The sequence below is a fragment of the Equus quagga genome, chromosome 3 (genome assembly GCF_021613505.1).
Source record: "Equus quagga isolate Etosha38 chromosome 3, UCLA_HA_Equagga_1.0, whole genome shotgun sequence".
Lineage (NCBI taxonomy): Eukaryota > Metazoa > Chordata > Mammalia > Perissodactyla > Equidae > Equus > Equus quagga.
Window position 1 is genome coordinate 54389239 of NC_060269.1, and position 18318 is coordinate 54407556.

An 18318-nucleotide genomic window follows, 5' to 3' on the forward strand; every position below is an offset into this window, starting at 1 on the left:
CTGAATTTTTTTTATATCCTCCGTAATTCCGGTGAAACTTGTTTAAGCTGTAAACTAGCAATTTGAAGTCAAAGTTGCCAAGACTGCTATTTAATATTTAAAGAACAAAGTATACAGAGGGAGCCAGGAAAGAAAGTTGAGAGAGTATTAGCAGAGGGGTGGGAGGGGGCGGGAGAGGGGTGGAGTGGGGAAGGAGAGGAAGGAATAGAAGGTGGAAGAGAGCAGAGAGAAGACACACACAGCACACAACACTCTCCCCATCTCCTGGCCTTCCTCTGACACCCTGCACTCCTATGCTACAAGACATTTGTCTTATTTATTTATTTAAAATTCCTACGGTAAGCATGATTTCTTGGTGTGGTTTTTTTTTCCTCTCCAAAGCCCTAATGCATGGCTGTATATCCTGGTTTTAAGTCCTTCTGGTTCTTCTATGTGAGCCGCCACTACAGCATGGCAAATGACAGACGGGTGGTGTGGTGCCATGACTGGGAAACAAACCCAGGCCACCGAAGTGGAGAGCGCCATTTCACCAGGCCATCAGGCCATCAGGGCTGGCTCTAGCATTAAAACATGTGTGCATTCAGTACTCGTTCAGTTGCTTTAACTGAATGTTTCATTTTTCTATTTACTGAACCCAGTTTCTCTGAGACTGCTACTTCCTGGAGGGCACACTTTCTCTAATTCTGCCTACTTTTCTTTTTTTTTAAGATTTTATTTTTCCTTTTTCTCCCAAAGCCCCCAGGTACAAAGTTGTGTATTTTTAGTTGTGGGTCCTTCTAGTTGTGGCATGTGGGATGCCGACTCAGCATGGTTTGACGAGTGGTGCCATGTCCGTGGCCAGGATTTGAACCGGTGAAATCCTGGGCTGCTGAAGCAGAGCGCGCAAACTTAAACACTTGGCCACGTGGCCAGCCCCTCTGCCTACTTTTCAATTCAACCCAGCAGCACTCTCACATAAAGGCTTTCTGAGAAGTAAGTCATTAGACTATGTCTAGTGTCCTGGAAGTGGGCAGAAATATTGGGAAGTAGACTGTTTGAAGGAACTGAAGACATTATGAAGTGCCCGGGGCTCCTTGGTAGAACTGGGATGTTTCCTCTGCAGTGGAAGCTGGTTTCCACAAAGCACTCCAAAAGAATTCTCACTACACCATGCTCAGAATGCTCCCTTTTCTTCTAAATTCCCATCGAAATGACCTGAAGGAAAACAATGTAGTGAAACATCTATACAGCTCCTGGTAGGTAAGGGATAGTGCCAACCACATGCCAAAAACTTACAGGAATTTTCTTTAACCTGGATTGTGGTCAAGACCAGACAAAAAGGAGGATCAGCCGGGCCATGGATCCACTGCCTTGGAGGGAAAGTCCTGCCTGAGAGAAGGAACGGCTCTCCCAGTGGGAGCCACCAACCTCTCTGGTTGGGATGAGGCTTGAGATGAGGAACACAGTCAGCTTGCTCCACCTATGCCTCTGAGAAATTACCAGATGCTGGATTCCACGCTGGGGACATCTCACTGTAGTCTTTGGGGCTTACAGTTATTTAGCAGAGATGAGGTGATGAGCAAGTCAATTCTCTCTCAACTCTGGCTCCCATGAGGGCAGCTGTATAGTTAGAGAAAAGTCATCCCCTGGATAACTTCAGACGGCCGTGAGACACGTGTGGTGGGGGCCTTTTCACAGTGGTGCCCTGCCAGAAGTTACCTGTGTGTTATTTCTCCTATTTGGTGACAGTGAAAGAGGAGACCCTCCCCTAGGAGAGTAGGAATAGATCAAAGACCCTCATTGCCTGGAGAAAAGGGGCAAATTCATGAGACACTTTGTCCTTTGAGGGTCTCAAAGGAAGTCTGCCCCATCCTTTGGAGAGCAGATCCCTGAAGAGCTGGGTACGTGGTGGTCTTGGTCCACAGAGTGGTGAACCAGAAATCATCCCTACCCAGGGCTCCTGGTGGTCCTGCCGCATCGCATAGCCCCAGGAGGCATCACTCACCCAGAAGACACAATGATGGTGCTCTCTGCAGTTGTACAAAGCCGTGGCTCACCTCCATGGGTGGGTTTATGCCCCTGGGGTGAATGTGCTTATGATGAAGGAGTTGGTCACTAAGGGCTGTAACACTCTGGCCTTGGGCCTGGTAGGAAGTGAGGTCCCCACAACCAAGTCTGGTTCTAGGGAGTCACTGTTTCCAGAGCTGCTACAAAAGGCCTTTGCTCTAGCCTAGATGGAGTGGCAGGGGCAGAGGACACAAAATTCAGTGACAGATTCAATCTCTCCCCCATCCCCTTTTACTGAGAAGACCTAACCACTCCCAACTCCTTAGCTGCTGTGGTCACCCCTACCCTCTGCCACCCTATACCCATGAGCTGACAAGGAGTTGAAAGGGTTTGACTCAAAGTCCCCAGGCCAGTTTGGCTCAGATCCTCCTTCACTGAGATGAAAGTAATGTGGAAGATCTTTAACCTGAAGGTCCCTGACCACTAAGACTGGAACAGATGGGGTGCAAACCCTGAGATCAATTTCTGCAGGAGATACTACCTCTCTCCTGAATACCCTTGGCCACTAGGTGAGTTGGGGGCCTTCTCTGGCTCTGGACTCTGCATGTGATTTGCCAACACCAGGCCCTATTCAGCCATCAGCTCCTCTCCACCCTAATCACTTAGTGATGTGGGATCAAGCCCATCGGGACTTGCCCTCACACCCAAGCTATTAGAAAACTCAGGGACATGAGTGAAGGAAGGTCTTAGAGCACTTCAGGAAGACGGACATCTGGATTCCCTGCCATGGTGGACAGGGGCTCTTGAACACTTGCTCTCTGGGGATGGAATGGGTCATGTTATTCCTCCAAGAAAACTTTAGGTCCAAAAGATACGGTGTTTGGTACCAACAACCCTCCACCTACTCTCATCCTTATCTGTAAAATGTCAAAGAAAAATGACAATAAATCTAAACATTTCCCTTCTACCAAAGCTCTGCGGCAGAATCCATGCCTTTCTAAAAGAACACATCTTAATTCCCATCCAGGTACGTGCAGACCCCTCTCTTTAAGGATAAGCAGAATCACAACAGACAGAATTCTCCAAACATATGAAAAGATTGAACAGTGCAGAGGAGACCAATCTGAAATACCAGAGTAACTGGCCCCTGTCAGAGAATACTGCAAGAAACGGGAGAATTGCTTAGAGAATGTTTAACTTGGATTCCTAACGAGTCCTTACAAAGAATTTGCAGGTGGGCCTCCCTCAGCAGCTTTCCACGTGGACACCTGGCAGTTACCTGCAAGCAGAGAAGCAGAGCTGAGCCCAGGAGGGCTGGAGTTTGCAGCAAGACTGCGCTTCCCAGCCCCACCCTCCAAGCTGCCCGGCACCGCAGAGACTGGTACCCTGTGGCATCTGACAACCCCTTTCTATTTTGGAGTTGTGTGAGAGAATGGAACGACAGAAGGAACGGGGGAGTATGCAAAAGCACAGGTCACTAGGGATAATCTTTGGCCACGTCAGATGACACCTCCCCCAGGTCTCCCAGCCCATGCGAAGCCAGCCCTGTGAGGGAGTTGGGTCCCCCAGCATTAGCCAAGGGCACACGCTTTGCAATTTGAGACACAGGAATCCATGATCTGGACTCGCTGTCCTTGAGGATCAGCAAAGAATTGTCTGGCTCCCAGGATGTTTCCCTCTGCAAGAGAGGGACACAAACAATTCTGGATACTTCTTCTCCATTTTGTCCTGTCAGGAAGGAAACATTTTCTAAAGTCACCCTATGTTCTTGATCTTGAGAAATCACCAGCAGAGTTAATAGACATCACAGGAACTGCAGAATCAACAACAATGTGTTTCTTTCCTCTTCGTGGCCATATGCCCAGAGGGAGAGATGTAATATAAGAAGCAGAGAAAATGATTAGAAATGGAAAAAAAATCACATAAAGGGAACGACTGGCCAAGATGTGAGTCCAAATAGCAAATGAGGAGGCTTGCAAGCATTCGCAGCAGCAAGCACTTGCTGAAATTGCTACTCATGCCAGGGCTGTGGGTTCTCTGCACACAATTATATGAACAGCACAGTAGGCAAGGGGCTATGTGACTGTTCTCATAGATGATCTGCTCTTAACTTTGCACAAGAAAAATCAATATAAGGAAAACATTGTCATGTTTATATATCAAATATCATTCTGGGTTCAATGAGATTTTTGTACGATTTTAAAGACATCCCTTTTATATGTCAATCCCCCTAAATTCTGCCAGCAGGATTTACACATCATTGCACAATTACAGTATAGCAAGAACACAGAAATTTTATTTCAATTAGGGTCTACAAGATCTTTGCAATCTTTTCCTGAAGAGGAATAGCTTTAAAAAAACCCCAAAAAACAGAGGAGGGAAAAGGGTCAGTAAGGACAGCTGCCAAGAATTTCTTGGTTTGGTTCCAAAGCATTCTGAGTAGAATCTCTCAGAATGTCAAATGTAACAGCCCACTCAGGGATTCAGTTGGATTGTCGGCGATGTGAGAAGAGATTGGGAGACAGAAAGTTCTTTCTCGGTTCTTCTCTCTGCTACAATAGATACTGTTGACCTCTACTTCTGGAAACTGCTCTCCTGGCTTCTGGAATGTGTGACTTATTCCGACCCTCTCTTCCTGGTCTTCTTACCGGGAGAAAATGCTGTGTGATGTTCTTCTTCACGCAGCGACCTCCCTGTGAGCCTCTCCAAACCGCGGCTTTTGGTCCTGAGCTTGTCCACCCAACACACCCCTTCTCCTTGAAGGAGTTCAAAAAAACTTGATTGATGTTTTCCTCACTGTCACCTCACTTGAACCTAAATTTCCTATTTTCAGCTGCCTACAAGACATCTACAGTTTAAACCCCGGCCGTCATTTCAAGCTCAATATTTCCACAATAAAACTGTCTTTACCTGGAACTACTCTTCCTATCCAACCCCTGCATCCCTTTTAAAGCCTTCCCCAATGCCACAGTCATCCTGATGCAGATCTTAGATTACTTTTGTTTTTTCTCCTCTCTTTCCTGTACTCATTCAGCTATCAATTCCTATTGGCTCTTTTTTCAAAAATGTCTCTTCTAGCTTGACTTTCCTCTTCCTTCCCTCTGCCACCCCACCTACCTCCCATGGTAGGGCTCCCCATCTCCTCATTCTTCCCGACTCCCTGACCCCCTGGGGCCTCTCTGTAACTCTAATCTTACATACGATGCTGGCCTCATCTGTTCTCCATGTCACTCCTGTATTAGGAAACCTTTGGCAGCATCAAAGCAAACACTTCTGCTTGGTTTGCATGACTTGCTAGCATCCAGTCATACGCTAACTATAAAATACACATTTGTTGCATGGGTCATGGGGTTTCCATCTCCCCACAAATGTGCCTGCCTGGTGTCTGCTGCCGAGCCACTGTGCTTGGGAGCCTGTCCCCAGCATGTCCTTTGCTTTCTCTGATACCTATTCAAACCTCTCTCCATTCTTCATTGCCCAGGTCCTATCACCTTTTGATCTAAAACTTCCTCCTGCCTTCCTGGGCCTCCCTCTCCTCCGAGTTCATGTTGTGTTTGTAATTGCTACCTCAAAGTTATCATAATGATGCACTGTCTTCTAATATTTCTTATAATTTCAATTTGTATTTTCTCCCCAACCAGACTGTAATCTCCTTGAGGACAGGGACAATGTCTTTTATTTCTTCCTTCTATTATCCTTTCCTCTCGATATCTCTTTTTTTCAATGATCTCACTTTTGAAGCTATTTTTATTTTTACTGTGTTTCTTGTATATATTGTGGTAAGCGATCTCCAAACATTTGCAGAATAAAAAAGCATTTCCTCTGTATCTTTCACAATACCTATCACTGTGCCAGCTAAACACACAGTGGTGTGTGAGAACTCACTCAATAAATATGTAATTGGTTTTGAAATATAGTAGGGCATATGTCTATTCACCTCAGGCAACTAAAGAATATATTTCAGCTCCTTAAGAATCCAGATCTAAATGGAGTCATTTCAGTCTTTTTCCCTCTCTGACTCAGCTGTGCTGTCTTTTATTATATCCCGGTACCCTGATCTTCACTTGATACAACTAAAACTGAAGAGAGAGAAAAAGTAAAAACAAACACCGCCAAAAACCTCAGTGGCTCCTCAGATGGGGATTTAAGGGGACTCGTTGGTAGACCTTTTCTAGATGAGGACATTTGTTTATGGAATATTCCGCCAGCTGCTAAGCTCCACTACCCAACACCTACCCTGAAAGGGAGGGTAGGGCAGGCAGAGACGGAGACACAGAGAGACAGTGAGATGAGAAAAATAATCCAAAACAGAGAATTTTTTTTATGAAAAAAAAACCCAATGCTTTCTCTGGCATAAGGAATAGTTCAGGATCAAAGGCTAAGATTCTGATTTTAAAAGTTTTGGGTCTGCTTTCTTCATGCCTAAGCCACTGGGTGAATTTAGATGGTGGGAGAGATCATTACAGCTTTGCTTACGCAAAACATTTCTTTTGTGATACCCTCTTCTTGAAAGCTTCACTCGCTTCACTCACTTCAGTTTTATTATAGGGGCTGACTGATAATATGCCAATCCCACACATCTGTCTCAGTGGGTAAATAAATCACAGGAAAGAACATTTCAGCTTAAAGGGTAGAAATTCAAGCCCAGCTTTGATTTCTGCAAGCATCACCACATCAGAGCAATCCCACAATTGCTACCCCGTAGAACAAGCACTGCCAGCTATATATGGAGACTGCCCTCTTGCTATGGTGGCCGGAGCAAGAGAGGGAGCAGGCAGCTGGTCATATTTCTTCATATCTGCGAGAGCCCAGCTCTTCCTTTCCAGACAAGAATGGAGGAACGATTCCTCACTCCCTCCCTTAAACTTGCACCCTTGCAGGTGGCTCTTTTGCATGCGCTTGGCTGCTTGAGCGCCATGGGGCCAACATAACATGTGAGCCATTTTTAAGTACTATGTCTGTTAAATTATTCTCTACGTCCATCTTCATCTACTGGACATAGGGTTTCAACAACCAAGGTGGTCTCATTTGATAGAGTGGTTTAAAGCTAGTAGTTGTTTCACACAAAGGACCCACAAGACTTGGTGGTGCTGTCATCTGGTATCTTCTAAACCAGGAAAAAGATTTTTACCCATAGAATCCCCCAAAACAGGATTCTCAATCAGAATCAGTTCTGAACAAAACTTCTTACTAAACCTTTGTAAGAAAGGAAAAATGAAAGAGGGTTACAAATTAAGACTGCAGGCGATGGCTGAATTAGCTTGTATTAAAGAGCGAGCTGGCAGCCAGGCAATAGTCTTCACTGTTTCTGCCTTTAGGGAGTTTATTGAATGTGCTTTTGTGATATAATTTATAAGGAAATTGGTTTTACTCAAAAGGACATTTTTACTTTACGTCTTGTAGCACCCTTGAGTGCTTAAAAAACGGGAGAAGGTAATTCCATTAAGCTTTCAATTTTCACTGGCAAGAAATGAACCAGATGTGATTGGAAAGATAAGGTCCTGGCCTTCACCTGACCTGACCTTGCTCCAGGGGTCAGGGAATAAGAGGCATGGCCTTTGTTCCAGAGGTGTCATTTCACGTTTAATTAGAGGGCTCGAATTCCATTTTTTTTTCTCTATAAACCCCACCCCCCCAATCTGCTGAGAAAACGTTCATTAAAGTTCACAGTAGGCGGATCACTGATCATCGTCTTAACAGCTTTGGGAGTCATGTGTTCATGCTGGTGATCCGCAGTGGACTCAGGATCATGATGAATGTTAAAATCAGGACACACGTGGATGAGACGAGACCTGACCTTTGAGGAATTACAGATTTCGTTTGCATAGAAGGCTGCCCTTCACCCAGTCACACCAGAAGCCCTCAGTAGAGTCTCCCAATTCTCTCCTTGGATCTCATCTCTTACTTCATCTGTTTCTTCGAGGGCAGGGGGAGGAAGAAACTATTAAAAATGAAAGAAATAATCTCTGTTGCTCAAAGTTAAGATGCTTCCACATATCTTGGGAGGGTTTCTAATACGATCAATTCTGTGACACTTATCAGTTGGAGCCTTCAAATGAGAAACTGGATATGGTATAGCAATGCCATGGCTTTGTTTTTCCCCCTTTTTCAGGTGATCATTTAAAAATAGATTTTTATTCTCTAAAACTGCACTAATACGGTAGCCATTAGCCACGTGTGATGATTTATATTTAAATGTAAATTAATTCAAATGAAATCAAGTTAAAGATTCAGTTCCTCAGTCACAGTAGCCACATTACAAGGGTTAAATAGCCACGTGTGGTTAATGGCTCCTATCTTGGGCAGCGCAGATCTCTAATGGTTCCAGCACTTCCCAGAGCAGTTCTCCTGGACAGCACTGCTCTAGAATAAATATTGATGAAGTTTATTTCTCTCCTATGCTTATGTACATATATTCAGAATTCCCAAACATTTAAATAGCAATTCAAATGTCCTTTTACAACTACCATATGACTATTTGAGCTGTCATTTAGGTCTCGTGATTTAATGGCAGCTGGGTATGGCAGACTGATCTCCTTCAATAGTGGGTCTTTCAGACACTCCACTTTCACAAATAATTGAACTCCTTGAAAGATAAATTTGAGAATCTGCAGAAAGAGCTGGAGAAAGCCTACAGCTGTAGTACCAGCAAAGACTCTATGAATTTTACATCTTATTTGCTCCAACACTTTCTGCTCTGTGAGGGAGGGCTTAGTTTTTTTGTTGCTACTTGTCTTCTGGCCTACAGCAGCTCTGTTGAGAGGGTGTCGCATTAAGCTTAAAGGCCCCTTCCTTTGTGTGAACCAACAGGAGTGGGCAAGGTCTATGAGTTCCAATTTGCCAAGCAGATAACCCTGGCTCTTGCTCTCTCATCTTCCACCACCTGGATGATGAGCTCTGTGTTGAATATCTGCATCTATTTCCATGGATAATTAGGTAGTATGCTTGCCTAAAACTGCTAGCAACTCCTCTGGCAATTTTCAAATTAGGACACACAGGAGCGACAGCCACCAGCAGAAGTCCTGCCTGGTGTCAGATATGTCCTCAGATGAGATCAAATTCTGGAAGCCTGCATGCAAGACTCATCTTTGGTTGATAATTTTCCTTAGTTTTGCACCATGGCAGGAGTTTTCTTAGGGGTTCTGCATCTTGGGAACACAGGCAGAGGCCCCAGTGAAATCTTAGGATTGATTTAAGTATGCGTAAAGTTTATTTTGTAAGGACTTTTTCATGGGATCCATCGTATCATAAAACAAGTCAGTTGGTTCTCAATTTCTCAAAGTAATGGTGAAGGAGTAAAAGTCAATCCTTTATGGAAAATCAGCCTCAGGGTTATCTTGGGTTCTTAAAGACACTGTGCTCTGAACACTCATAAAAGGAGTGGAAATGTGGAATGGCTTTTTCTAAAAGATGACACTTTTCTATCTGTTCTTGAACTGAATAGTGAAATGAGTAATAATTCTCACCAAAGTGGGTATCCCGTGTTTTTTAGCTTAATTTCAAAGATCTCATTTTCCTAAGAAATTTTTAATGTTTGTCTTCCCCCCACTTCCCCTCTCCCTTCCAAACATATGACATCCATAGAAGGCCAGGGGCTTTAGTTTTCTGTGTCTCTTTCTGATGAGAGACTCACTTTAAGTAAGTTAGCTTAAGGTCCCATCTTCAACGGTGAAGGCAACCACCATTCCAGTTTCTTGTATATCCTTCAAGAACTATCATATTCATATACAAGCTGAGAGATGTATTATATATATCTTTCCCCTCCAGACTTTTTACTAAATGGTAGCATACTCTTCATTGTCTTTTTAAACTATACATCTCAGAGATGTTTCCATATTGATATATAAGGGACTTCCCCGTTCTTTTTATGGTTATGTAATATTCGGTTGCATACACTTAATCAAATTCATTTAACCAGTTCCCTATTGATGGACATTTAGGTTGTTTCTAATATTTTACTATTATAAACAACACTGCAGTGAATATGGTAATGTCATTTTATACTTGATGAATAAGTATATCTAGAAGACAAATTCTTAGATGTAGAATGAGTAAATGCATTTGCAATTTTGATATTTTCTAGATTCCTCTCCCTAGATGTTTTATCAAATTACATTCTCATCAGCAAAATATTAAGTGTTCCTCATTTTGTCAACACAGTGATTTCTAATTTTTAAAAGTTTCCAATTTTATAGGTGAAAAATTTCACTGTAGTTAATGTGCATTTACATTTGGGATGAGGTAGAGCATGTTTTAATATATTGGAATTTCTTTTTTGATGAACTGTCACTTTATATTGGTATCAGTCAGGTTGGCTGTAAGAGATTAGATTGCAGTGGCTTAAACTCAAGGGGTTTATTCTCACATAAATCCTATCTGGAGATCAGTAGTTCAGGTTGGCATGAAGGCTGCAAGTTTATCAGGGTCTCAAGCTCCTTCTTTCTTTCTCCTCCACCATATTAAAATGTGGCTTCCATCTTAAAGTTCACTTTATGGCTCAAGATCATTGCTGGAGTACCAGCCATCATGTCTACATTGCAGGTTGCAAGAAGGAAAAGCAAAATGGTAAAACAGTGTGTGCCTCCTCCTTTTTAAGAAGCCTTACCAGAAGTTCCCTCCAACAATTTAGCTTATATATCAGCAACAACTTAGTAACATGGCTGCATCCAAGGGAAACTGGAAAACGTAGCTTTTTAACTGAGCACATTGCCCAGCTATCAGTTAATAAGGAACAAGAGAAAAATGGATATTGGAGGCAATTGGTAGTTTCTGTCACAAATCCTTGGTCAATTTTATGTTTGGGTTTTTCTTATTCTTACTGATTCCTAGGAGCTCTTTATATATAAAGGAAATTCTTGTCTGCTACAGGAGTTACAAATAATTTTTTTCCCGTTATTTTCTTTTGACTTTGATTATGGTGTTTTGTCATGTAGATATTATTTCTGTAGCTAAATGTATCAATGTTTTCTTTTTTATGGTGTCTGGGTTTTGAGCCAGATGTAGGAAAGCCTTCTCACTTTGAAGTCTATTATGGTTTCTTCCAGTAATTTCATAAGGATTCAGACCTTGAAAGATTCAACTCAAGGTCAAAGCCTTCTGGAACCAAATTTCTTTTTTCTTTTTGGTGAGGAAGATTGTCCCTGAGCTAACATCTGTGCCAATCTTCCTCCATTTTGTATGTGGGTCACTGCCACAGCATGGCTTGATGAGTGGTGTGGAGGTCCACACCCGGGATCCAAACCCACGAACCCTAGGCCACGGAAGTGGAGTGCACAAACTTAACCACTATGTCACTGGGTGGGCTCCCCCAAATTTATCTAAGTTGCAAGCAATAGCAGCGGCTCACTGATTACTGGCGGGGATAGTTCTGTTATCTTTGGAGACTTAACAGTAGCACTAAAGTAGCCTTACCCTAGAATAATACCACTGAACGATGGCTCAAAGATTAATGCCAATTGCAGGTCGCTTAAACACGCTTACTGGGAGTCTGGATCATTGCAGTGCAATAAGAATTTGCATGGAGTGAGATCAAGGTGGTGTTTTTGAAATGGAAATCTAAATAGCCAACTCAGAAAGTTATTAATAGGAAACATAAAAGGGATAAAAGAAACATTCATTTTTAAACCAGAGAGAGGATATTTTAAAATGGTAATAGTTCACATTGGCTGGTTATCACTCCAGTAATTCCCTCCTGTTGCTGGTGATAATTACTACCAGGAATGGAGAAAGTCCCTAGCACTCCCCACTACAGCCTGGAGTTCCGAGGAGTCAGTGAAGGGTAAGCTCTTGCTAAGCCTGGACATTGGCTACTCTCTTGTAAATACCCTCTCCGTGATTGTGGTAGGTTGGCAAATTCTTTTTCTTGGAAAGGAGTAATTTCAACAGGATGCTATCTTGATAGAGACATAGTTTAATTTGTTCAAAACAACTTTTAAAAATTTCACATGGATATAGACAAGCTGTACAACTTAGTCTAACATCTATTAAATGCATTTTCTAAACTTGAATTCTAATTGTCGTTTAGGGCTTTGGATTGAAATATTCACCTGAACGTCTGGAGGGATGAAAAACATTGCTCTGTTCTTATTGTTTTGTCAGTGCCTTCCAGTGGATTCTGATTCCTAGTGAACCTGTGTAGAGCAGATGGAACCCTACTGGGTCTTTTTGCTATATCCTCTCACCTTCCGGCCTCTATCAGACAATGCTCTGCTGCTATTCATAGGGTTTTCATGGCAAATTTTCCCGGAAGTGGGTGGACAAGTCTTTCTTCCTAGTCTTTGTTAGTCTGGAAGCTCCGCTGAAACCTGCCCACCACGGGTGACCCTGCTGGTATGTGAAATACTGGTGGCCTAGCTTTCAGCATCACAGCAACATAAGCTGCCACAGTATGACAACTGACAGATGGGTGGTGTGGTTCCCTGACTGGGAAACGAACCAGGCCATGGAGGTGAGCATGCTGAATCTTAGCCACTAGACCACCAGGGCTGGCTCCTATTCTCATTAGGAATAGAAAATTAAACGCATAGCAGTTGGAAACATCACCTTAATTTGTCCCTTCCAAATCCAATTAGACCCCGTAAGGCATTATATGCACATACTCCAAGAGAGTGAGATGAAAGATTGGAAACCAGAGATGAAAATGATGCCACAGACTAAAAGAGCACTTTTCAAATCAGTGACATTGTCTCCTTCTCTCCTCACCTTCACCCAGGGAGGTGGGGCAGCAAACAAGGGGAAACCAAGTAATAAGTGACCTGCTCGGGTGTTTACAGAGATAGCTTTTGGCAAAGCTATGATACCAGCTAGAATTCCTGATTTTTAACTCTGATAAGTAATTTGATAGGAACAAAAAGTTAAATTAGGAAAATATTTTTCAACATGACATACACAGTCTTCCAAACGACTTACTGGCATTCCATGGAAGATTAAAATCATGGTGAGACTAAAGATGATGTCCCCAAGCCTTGCTGAGATCTACATTGCATAGAGTCGGTTGTAGGTCTTGTACTCCTTCTATGGCTAAGATAAAACTTCTAGCAGTCACCAGACTAATTTAGTCACCAGGAAGGGGGAGAGAGGAGCAGAAGAGTGACACAGTCCCTGGTGAGACTTCGCCAAGTCTTTTAAGAAGACTTTAAGCTTCCTGGGGAACCGATTTGTTAGCTGGAGGGGTGTGTGATAACCACCAAGCTGATTACTGTAGACACCCTCTGCTTGAGGTACACGCAAAGAACATTTATGGAGTAGAAATTAAGTCAAATGTATTCCAGGTTAAAAAAACAAAAAAGCAAAATTTTAAGGATTGACATAAGGGACACCATAAAGGTTGAACATCAAATTTTAATCTTGAACCTCTTCTCCAGTCTTCAAATTATTAACATGAAAAGGAATGATAAATTGCAATTTTATCATTACCATATCGCTGTGTAACAAGCCCTTGTTACAAAATCTCCATCTACTGTCTCCAAAAAACCAATAGAAAACCCATACATTATATTATCTAAGTGATCTATTAACAGATGAAATTTTAACCAACTTCATACCAGGAAACTATTAACAGAGGTACTTCAATCACATAGCTTAAAATATGGAGAAAAGACAGGTAAAAAAATTATCTTAACCTGTAGTAGTCTTTTTACTTTTTAAAATTTTTATAAAATACACTAATTTCCCAAAATAAAGAATATTATGACACATTGGTGTCAACTTACACAGATGAAAGCTGATGTCAGCTTTTTTTCCTAACTAAAGTTCATTTCACCAAACCTTTATATATTACATGAATATCCAAGTAAAGTATTTTTAAAAATTCAACACACAGGAACATAATGTACAGTGTTTTATAAAAAAATGGTTAATTTAGGAATGATTTCATTTCAATCACATAATATATCTTTTTAAGACTATGAAACCTCTTGCTATTGCAAGGAGACTTTTCAGTTCACGTTTCCATTTCCCAGTTGTAATTCTCAAAAGCAAAAGAATGCAAAGGTTTTTTTTTTGTTGTTTTTTTAATGAGAAAACTGTAGCAATGATCTCATTCACTGCCAGGCTGTCTTCCCTCCTTTTGTTTTTAGGACTACCCAGACCCACGACTGCGTGGCACCGGAATGAAACTGGGAGAAGAGGCCAATGACATCAAAGAATGGATATAAAAAGACGGGCTCAGCTGGATCCTGCCACAATTGTAAGGTGTGGGCACTTTCACTCACGCCAAGCCTCCCAGAACTGCAAGGGAACAGTCACACGAGCGGTCTCCTGGCGCATCCTTTACATCTGCCAGCCGGGAGGACAGAAAGGAGCATTTTCACTGATGATTTGCGTAATGGCTGATGGATGCCTTAGCCAGGGAGGGAGCGAGTGAACTCAGAGACCTTGGTCAGTAGTGGCTTTGGGGTAGAGAAAACAGTATGTTTATTTTACACCTCCTGCGTTGGTCAATTCTGAGTGCAAACTCATCTCAACAGGAAATTGCAATGAAATATACACACCATGCACAGTCTATATTACTGTGGGAATCCAGTAACACATGCAAGACGGTGGGAAAAGAAACACGCTGGATGAATGTAAACTTTTCACAGTGTTCCTTATAGCCTTGACTTGGCACGAGGGCATCACTTACCACCACTATCTCACAAATGTTTTATGGTGTCCCGGGCATGCAGATGACTTGGGGTAAAATGGGCAATTACACTTCAGAGCCATTCTCAGACAGGAGTACAACTTCAATTTTCCCAACTGCCAACCAATGAATTGAGCTGCTTCTGTTAGAAAACTAAATATATTCCTGAATACATTTTTGTTCAGGGTTGTGCTTTATTCTTCCTTATCCCTTCATTGACTTCATTCTAGAGAAATTAAAAACCCAAAAAATTAAATGGAGGATTAGGTCTTAAGGGTGATTCCTGGCCAACCAGAAAGACAGGGAATCACAAACTTTTTTTCTCTCAAGTTTCTGTCTCCCTACCCCAGGCCCTTATTGATACGGATTCAGTTGTGTGTTTCGGTTTCCCAAAGAGGAAAGCCAACTTAGAGAACCGGCATTTCTGTCTTAAAGAACAAAATACAACATTGTAGGGGGGTGAGGGGGCGGTTCATTCTACACCAAAAAGAATCTCTTGCTCTCAACAGGAGATAATCCAGCTTCTCCTTAGCTATCATTTCATAAATTAATAATTTCTTAAAATCATAATCCAAAGAATTTATCTATTACAAGAAAAATTCAAGTTTAAAAAAGCAAATAAATTAGTTAAGCCTTGTAAACAATTGTCCATTTAAGCTATATATCTTTTTAAAAAAGGTTTCTCTGTATAGTAAATCAGACAGTACAAGGCACACCTTACACATCAGAATCCAGAGCGATAACACCCACACACACGCCTTCTTCACACTCCTCGCTGGTCTAACTGTGCTGGGGGGCACTGGGGTCACACGCCAATCCTTTGCTCATCACCTGTCCATCTGGATGTCCACAAATGTGCTCTTTCCATTAAATTGCTTTGTGCTATTTTGTTGTGTGATGTGACTTTAAGCGTTCTCCATGTTCGTCTCCTCAGATGTTTTCCACAAAGCTTCCTGGGAAAAGGCCAGTTTTCCCATTACGCTGTAACGTGCCTTTGAACCATCCATCCTCTCTTTTTTTATGAACAAACACAATATCTCCTTCTTTAAGTTCAAGTTCTGCCTCACTCTGAGGAGGATAGGAAACCACCACCCTGTGCCTAGAAAAGAGAGATGCATTTTAGTTAAGCTGGTCAAAGTAGTGATAAAAATGGTGCACTATTAGTCTATATAGCCTTAGACATGACCATGATGTAGCATGAGTTTTTTAACAATGTTTGTAAAACAACTCAAAATACCATTATTCTCTGCTTAGTAGAGACTTGGTATTATCCGAGTTTGGATACGTGTAACAGTCCGCTATGACCCAGACTGGTTTATTTGAGTGACCTTTACAGGGAGAGCCATTCCCATCCCCTCCCAGTGTTTGTATCTTGGCCATACAGAAGGAGAGCTTTGTTCCATTTCCCAGGACACGAAACGTCTCTGCCCTTCCCTCTCCTCCAAGAAGAAAGGAGTGAATTTACTCGATTCGTGAGACTGGGAGAAACAGCTGAGCAGGGGAGTTCAGCCCTCTTTGAACTGCCTGCCTCTGGGCTGAGTGGGCTCTGCTCAGCCTCTGCTTCCACGTTGTAAGCACAGGGGGTCAGGCCTGCCTTCGGGAAGTGGGTCTGGAAGTCCATCTCTGTGTTCCTCACACTGGGGTTTGCCATGGGTGAGGCAGCAATTCTACGGAAGTTCATCTGCCCCATGTACCCCAATTCTCCCTCGGGGAGGGTGTGCTAAGGTCCAGAGATGGAGGAGAGGACCATGGCCACAAATTCAATCCAACACCCCCAGGAATGAGGTTGACCTTCTGATCTCCATTAGTCTGATACCTGTCTGTTTCTCCATTGGTTCTCAACTCAGACATCAGTGGGAAAAGGGGTAATTATCACCTAATTATCAACCAAAAGCCCTGTCAGTGTAATATTACCTATCCCCCTTTTTCCATGCTCCTTAGTTTCCTTCTGCAAAATTCTGGTTAGCAGCCATGGAAGCCAGAGGGAGGTGACTTGTTTTATGCTCCATATCCTTATATCCTTCTCTATTTTTCCAGCATTATTACTCTCCTTTATTCCTCTCTTGCTTTTCCAACCAAAGGGGGAAAAAATGGTGGTGTATGGTAGCCAACCTCCCACAATGCATAGAGATGACCTGTGTGACCAATAAAATACCGTGACAATGACAGTGTGTGATTTCTGAGAGTAGATCATAAAAGGCATTGTGGCTTCAACTTTACTTTCTCTTGGCTCACTCACTCTGAAAAATCAGCTGCCATGGGTGAGGCAACTCAACATCCCTATGGAGAAGACCCCACAGTGGGTAACTAAGGTCTCTTTCTCAAAGCCAAAACTAACTAGCCAACAGTGGTGTGCGTGGACCTTAGAACTGGGTCCTCCAGCCCCAGTCAGCCCTTCAGATGACTGTAGCTCAGGTTGACACCTGGACTGTAATCTCAAGAAATACCCTAAGCCAGAATCACCCAGATAAGCCACTCCCAAATTCCTAACCCACAGAAAGTGTGAGATGACAAATGCTTATTGTTGTTTTAAGCCACTAAGTTTTGGGGGTAATTTGTCACACAGCAATGGATAACTAATAAATGTGGAGATACATCTTTCTTGGTTGGATGCTAAGTACTGAGTATTCAGTTATAAAGGTGATTTCAAGTTTCTAGTTTCATTTAGTTCTCAAAGCCAGAAAGTGAATTTAAAGCTTCATAGGACCCACTCTTGGCTGCAAGTAAAGAATGTTATGGTTTAAAAAATGACAGAACAAATACTATAGAACTGCCCTGAAACTCATGAAAACCATTAGAGACTAGTCCTTTCAGAAGATTCACCAATCTCCCTTCATAAAAACTAGAATCCACTCACATTAGGAAGGACCACGTGACAGTCCCAGACTACTACTCCACTAAAGAAGGCATCCCTACAAAGGCTAAGTGGCTGCCCAAACAATTCCCGAGCTACTTTGGGCACAGGGACCAAATTATTCCCCAAAGTCTAAAGCAAAAGCACAGCATGGAGGCTGGCTTATCATTTCCAAGGAAGGTTCAGCTAATTCAAATATGCTTATTTACAGACCACCAGGCTCAGGGTTCAAGCAAGCATGGAACGAGGGAGGAGGCCTGGCACTACGGGGGAAGCCCTGGCCTGAGGGGTTGACATAGCCTTTAAGGTCATTTGGAGCAGCTTAACTTCTGGCCGGTTATCTCAGTTCTCTCGACCTCAGTTTCCCCATCTGTAGAATAGGATTGTAGTGGACTAAACAGGTATTATCACATAATGTAGTGAGATTGTAAGTGTGATGCTCTTAGCACGCTGTCTGTCACATAGTTCACACCCCAAAATGCTGGCTCCCATTACGATCATATGGCTCAGCCAACAGCAGCGGGGCCTGGTGCTTCAAGGAGGTGAAGGATGGGCCCGTCAGTAGCTGGCCACCTCTATTCAGGACAGGAACTCAGGTCACCACCGAGAGAAGACCTGCCTGATAATAAGACATGACAAACTTTAGAATGACACAGTTAGGATTTTAGAATGCCTTCCCTGACATCTTTAAAAGCAGGACAGGGCTGGCCCGGTGGCGCAGCGGTTAAGTTCACACGTTCTGCTTCTCGGTGGCCTGGGGTTCGCTGGTTCGGATCCGGGTGCAGACGTAGCACTACTTGGCACACCATGCTGTGGTAGGTGTCCCACATAGAAAGTAGAGGAAGATGGGCACGGA

General features: G+C 42.8%; 1 protein-coding gene across 6 annotated transcripts in view; it reads right to left on the bottom strand.

Moving 5' to 3' along the window:
• Nucleotides 1-13306: 13306 nt before the first annotated feature.
• The window catches only part of SH3RF1 (SH3 domain containing ring finger 1), a 158230-nt gene continuing 153218 nt past the window's right edge, over nucleotides 13307-18318 (bottom strand). The window contains exons 12-13 of one of the 6 annotated variants that reach the window (XR_006887930.1): nucleotides 15440-15707; nucleotides 13307-14834 (exon numbers count right to left, since the gene is read on the bottom strand). Coding sequence is in view for 2 of the 6 variants with exons in the window: in XM_046656335.1 (XP_046512291.1) it covers nucleotides 15539-15707 (169 nt within the window). In the remaining 4 variants the exon portion in view is untranslated. Of the gene's footprint in view, nucleotides 18082-18318 lie in introns of all 6 variants that reach the window. The other 5 variants (XR_006887929.1, XR_006887931.1, XR_006887932.1 and 2 more) reach the window with 5 other exon arrangements.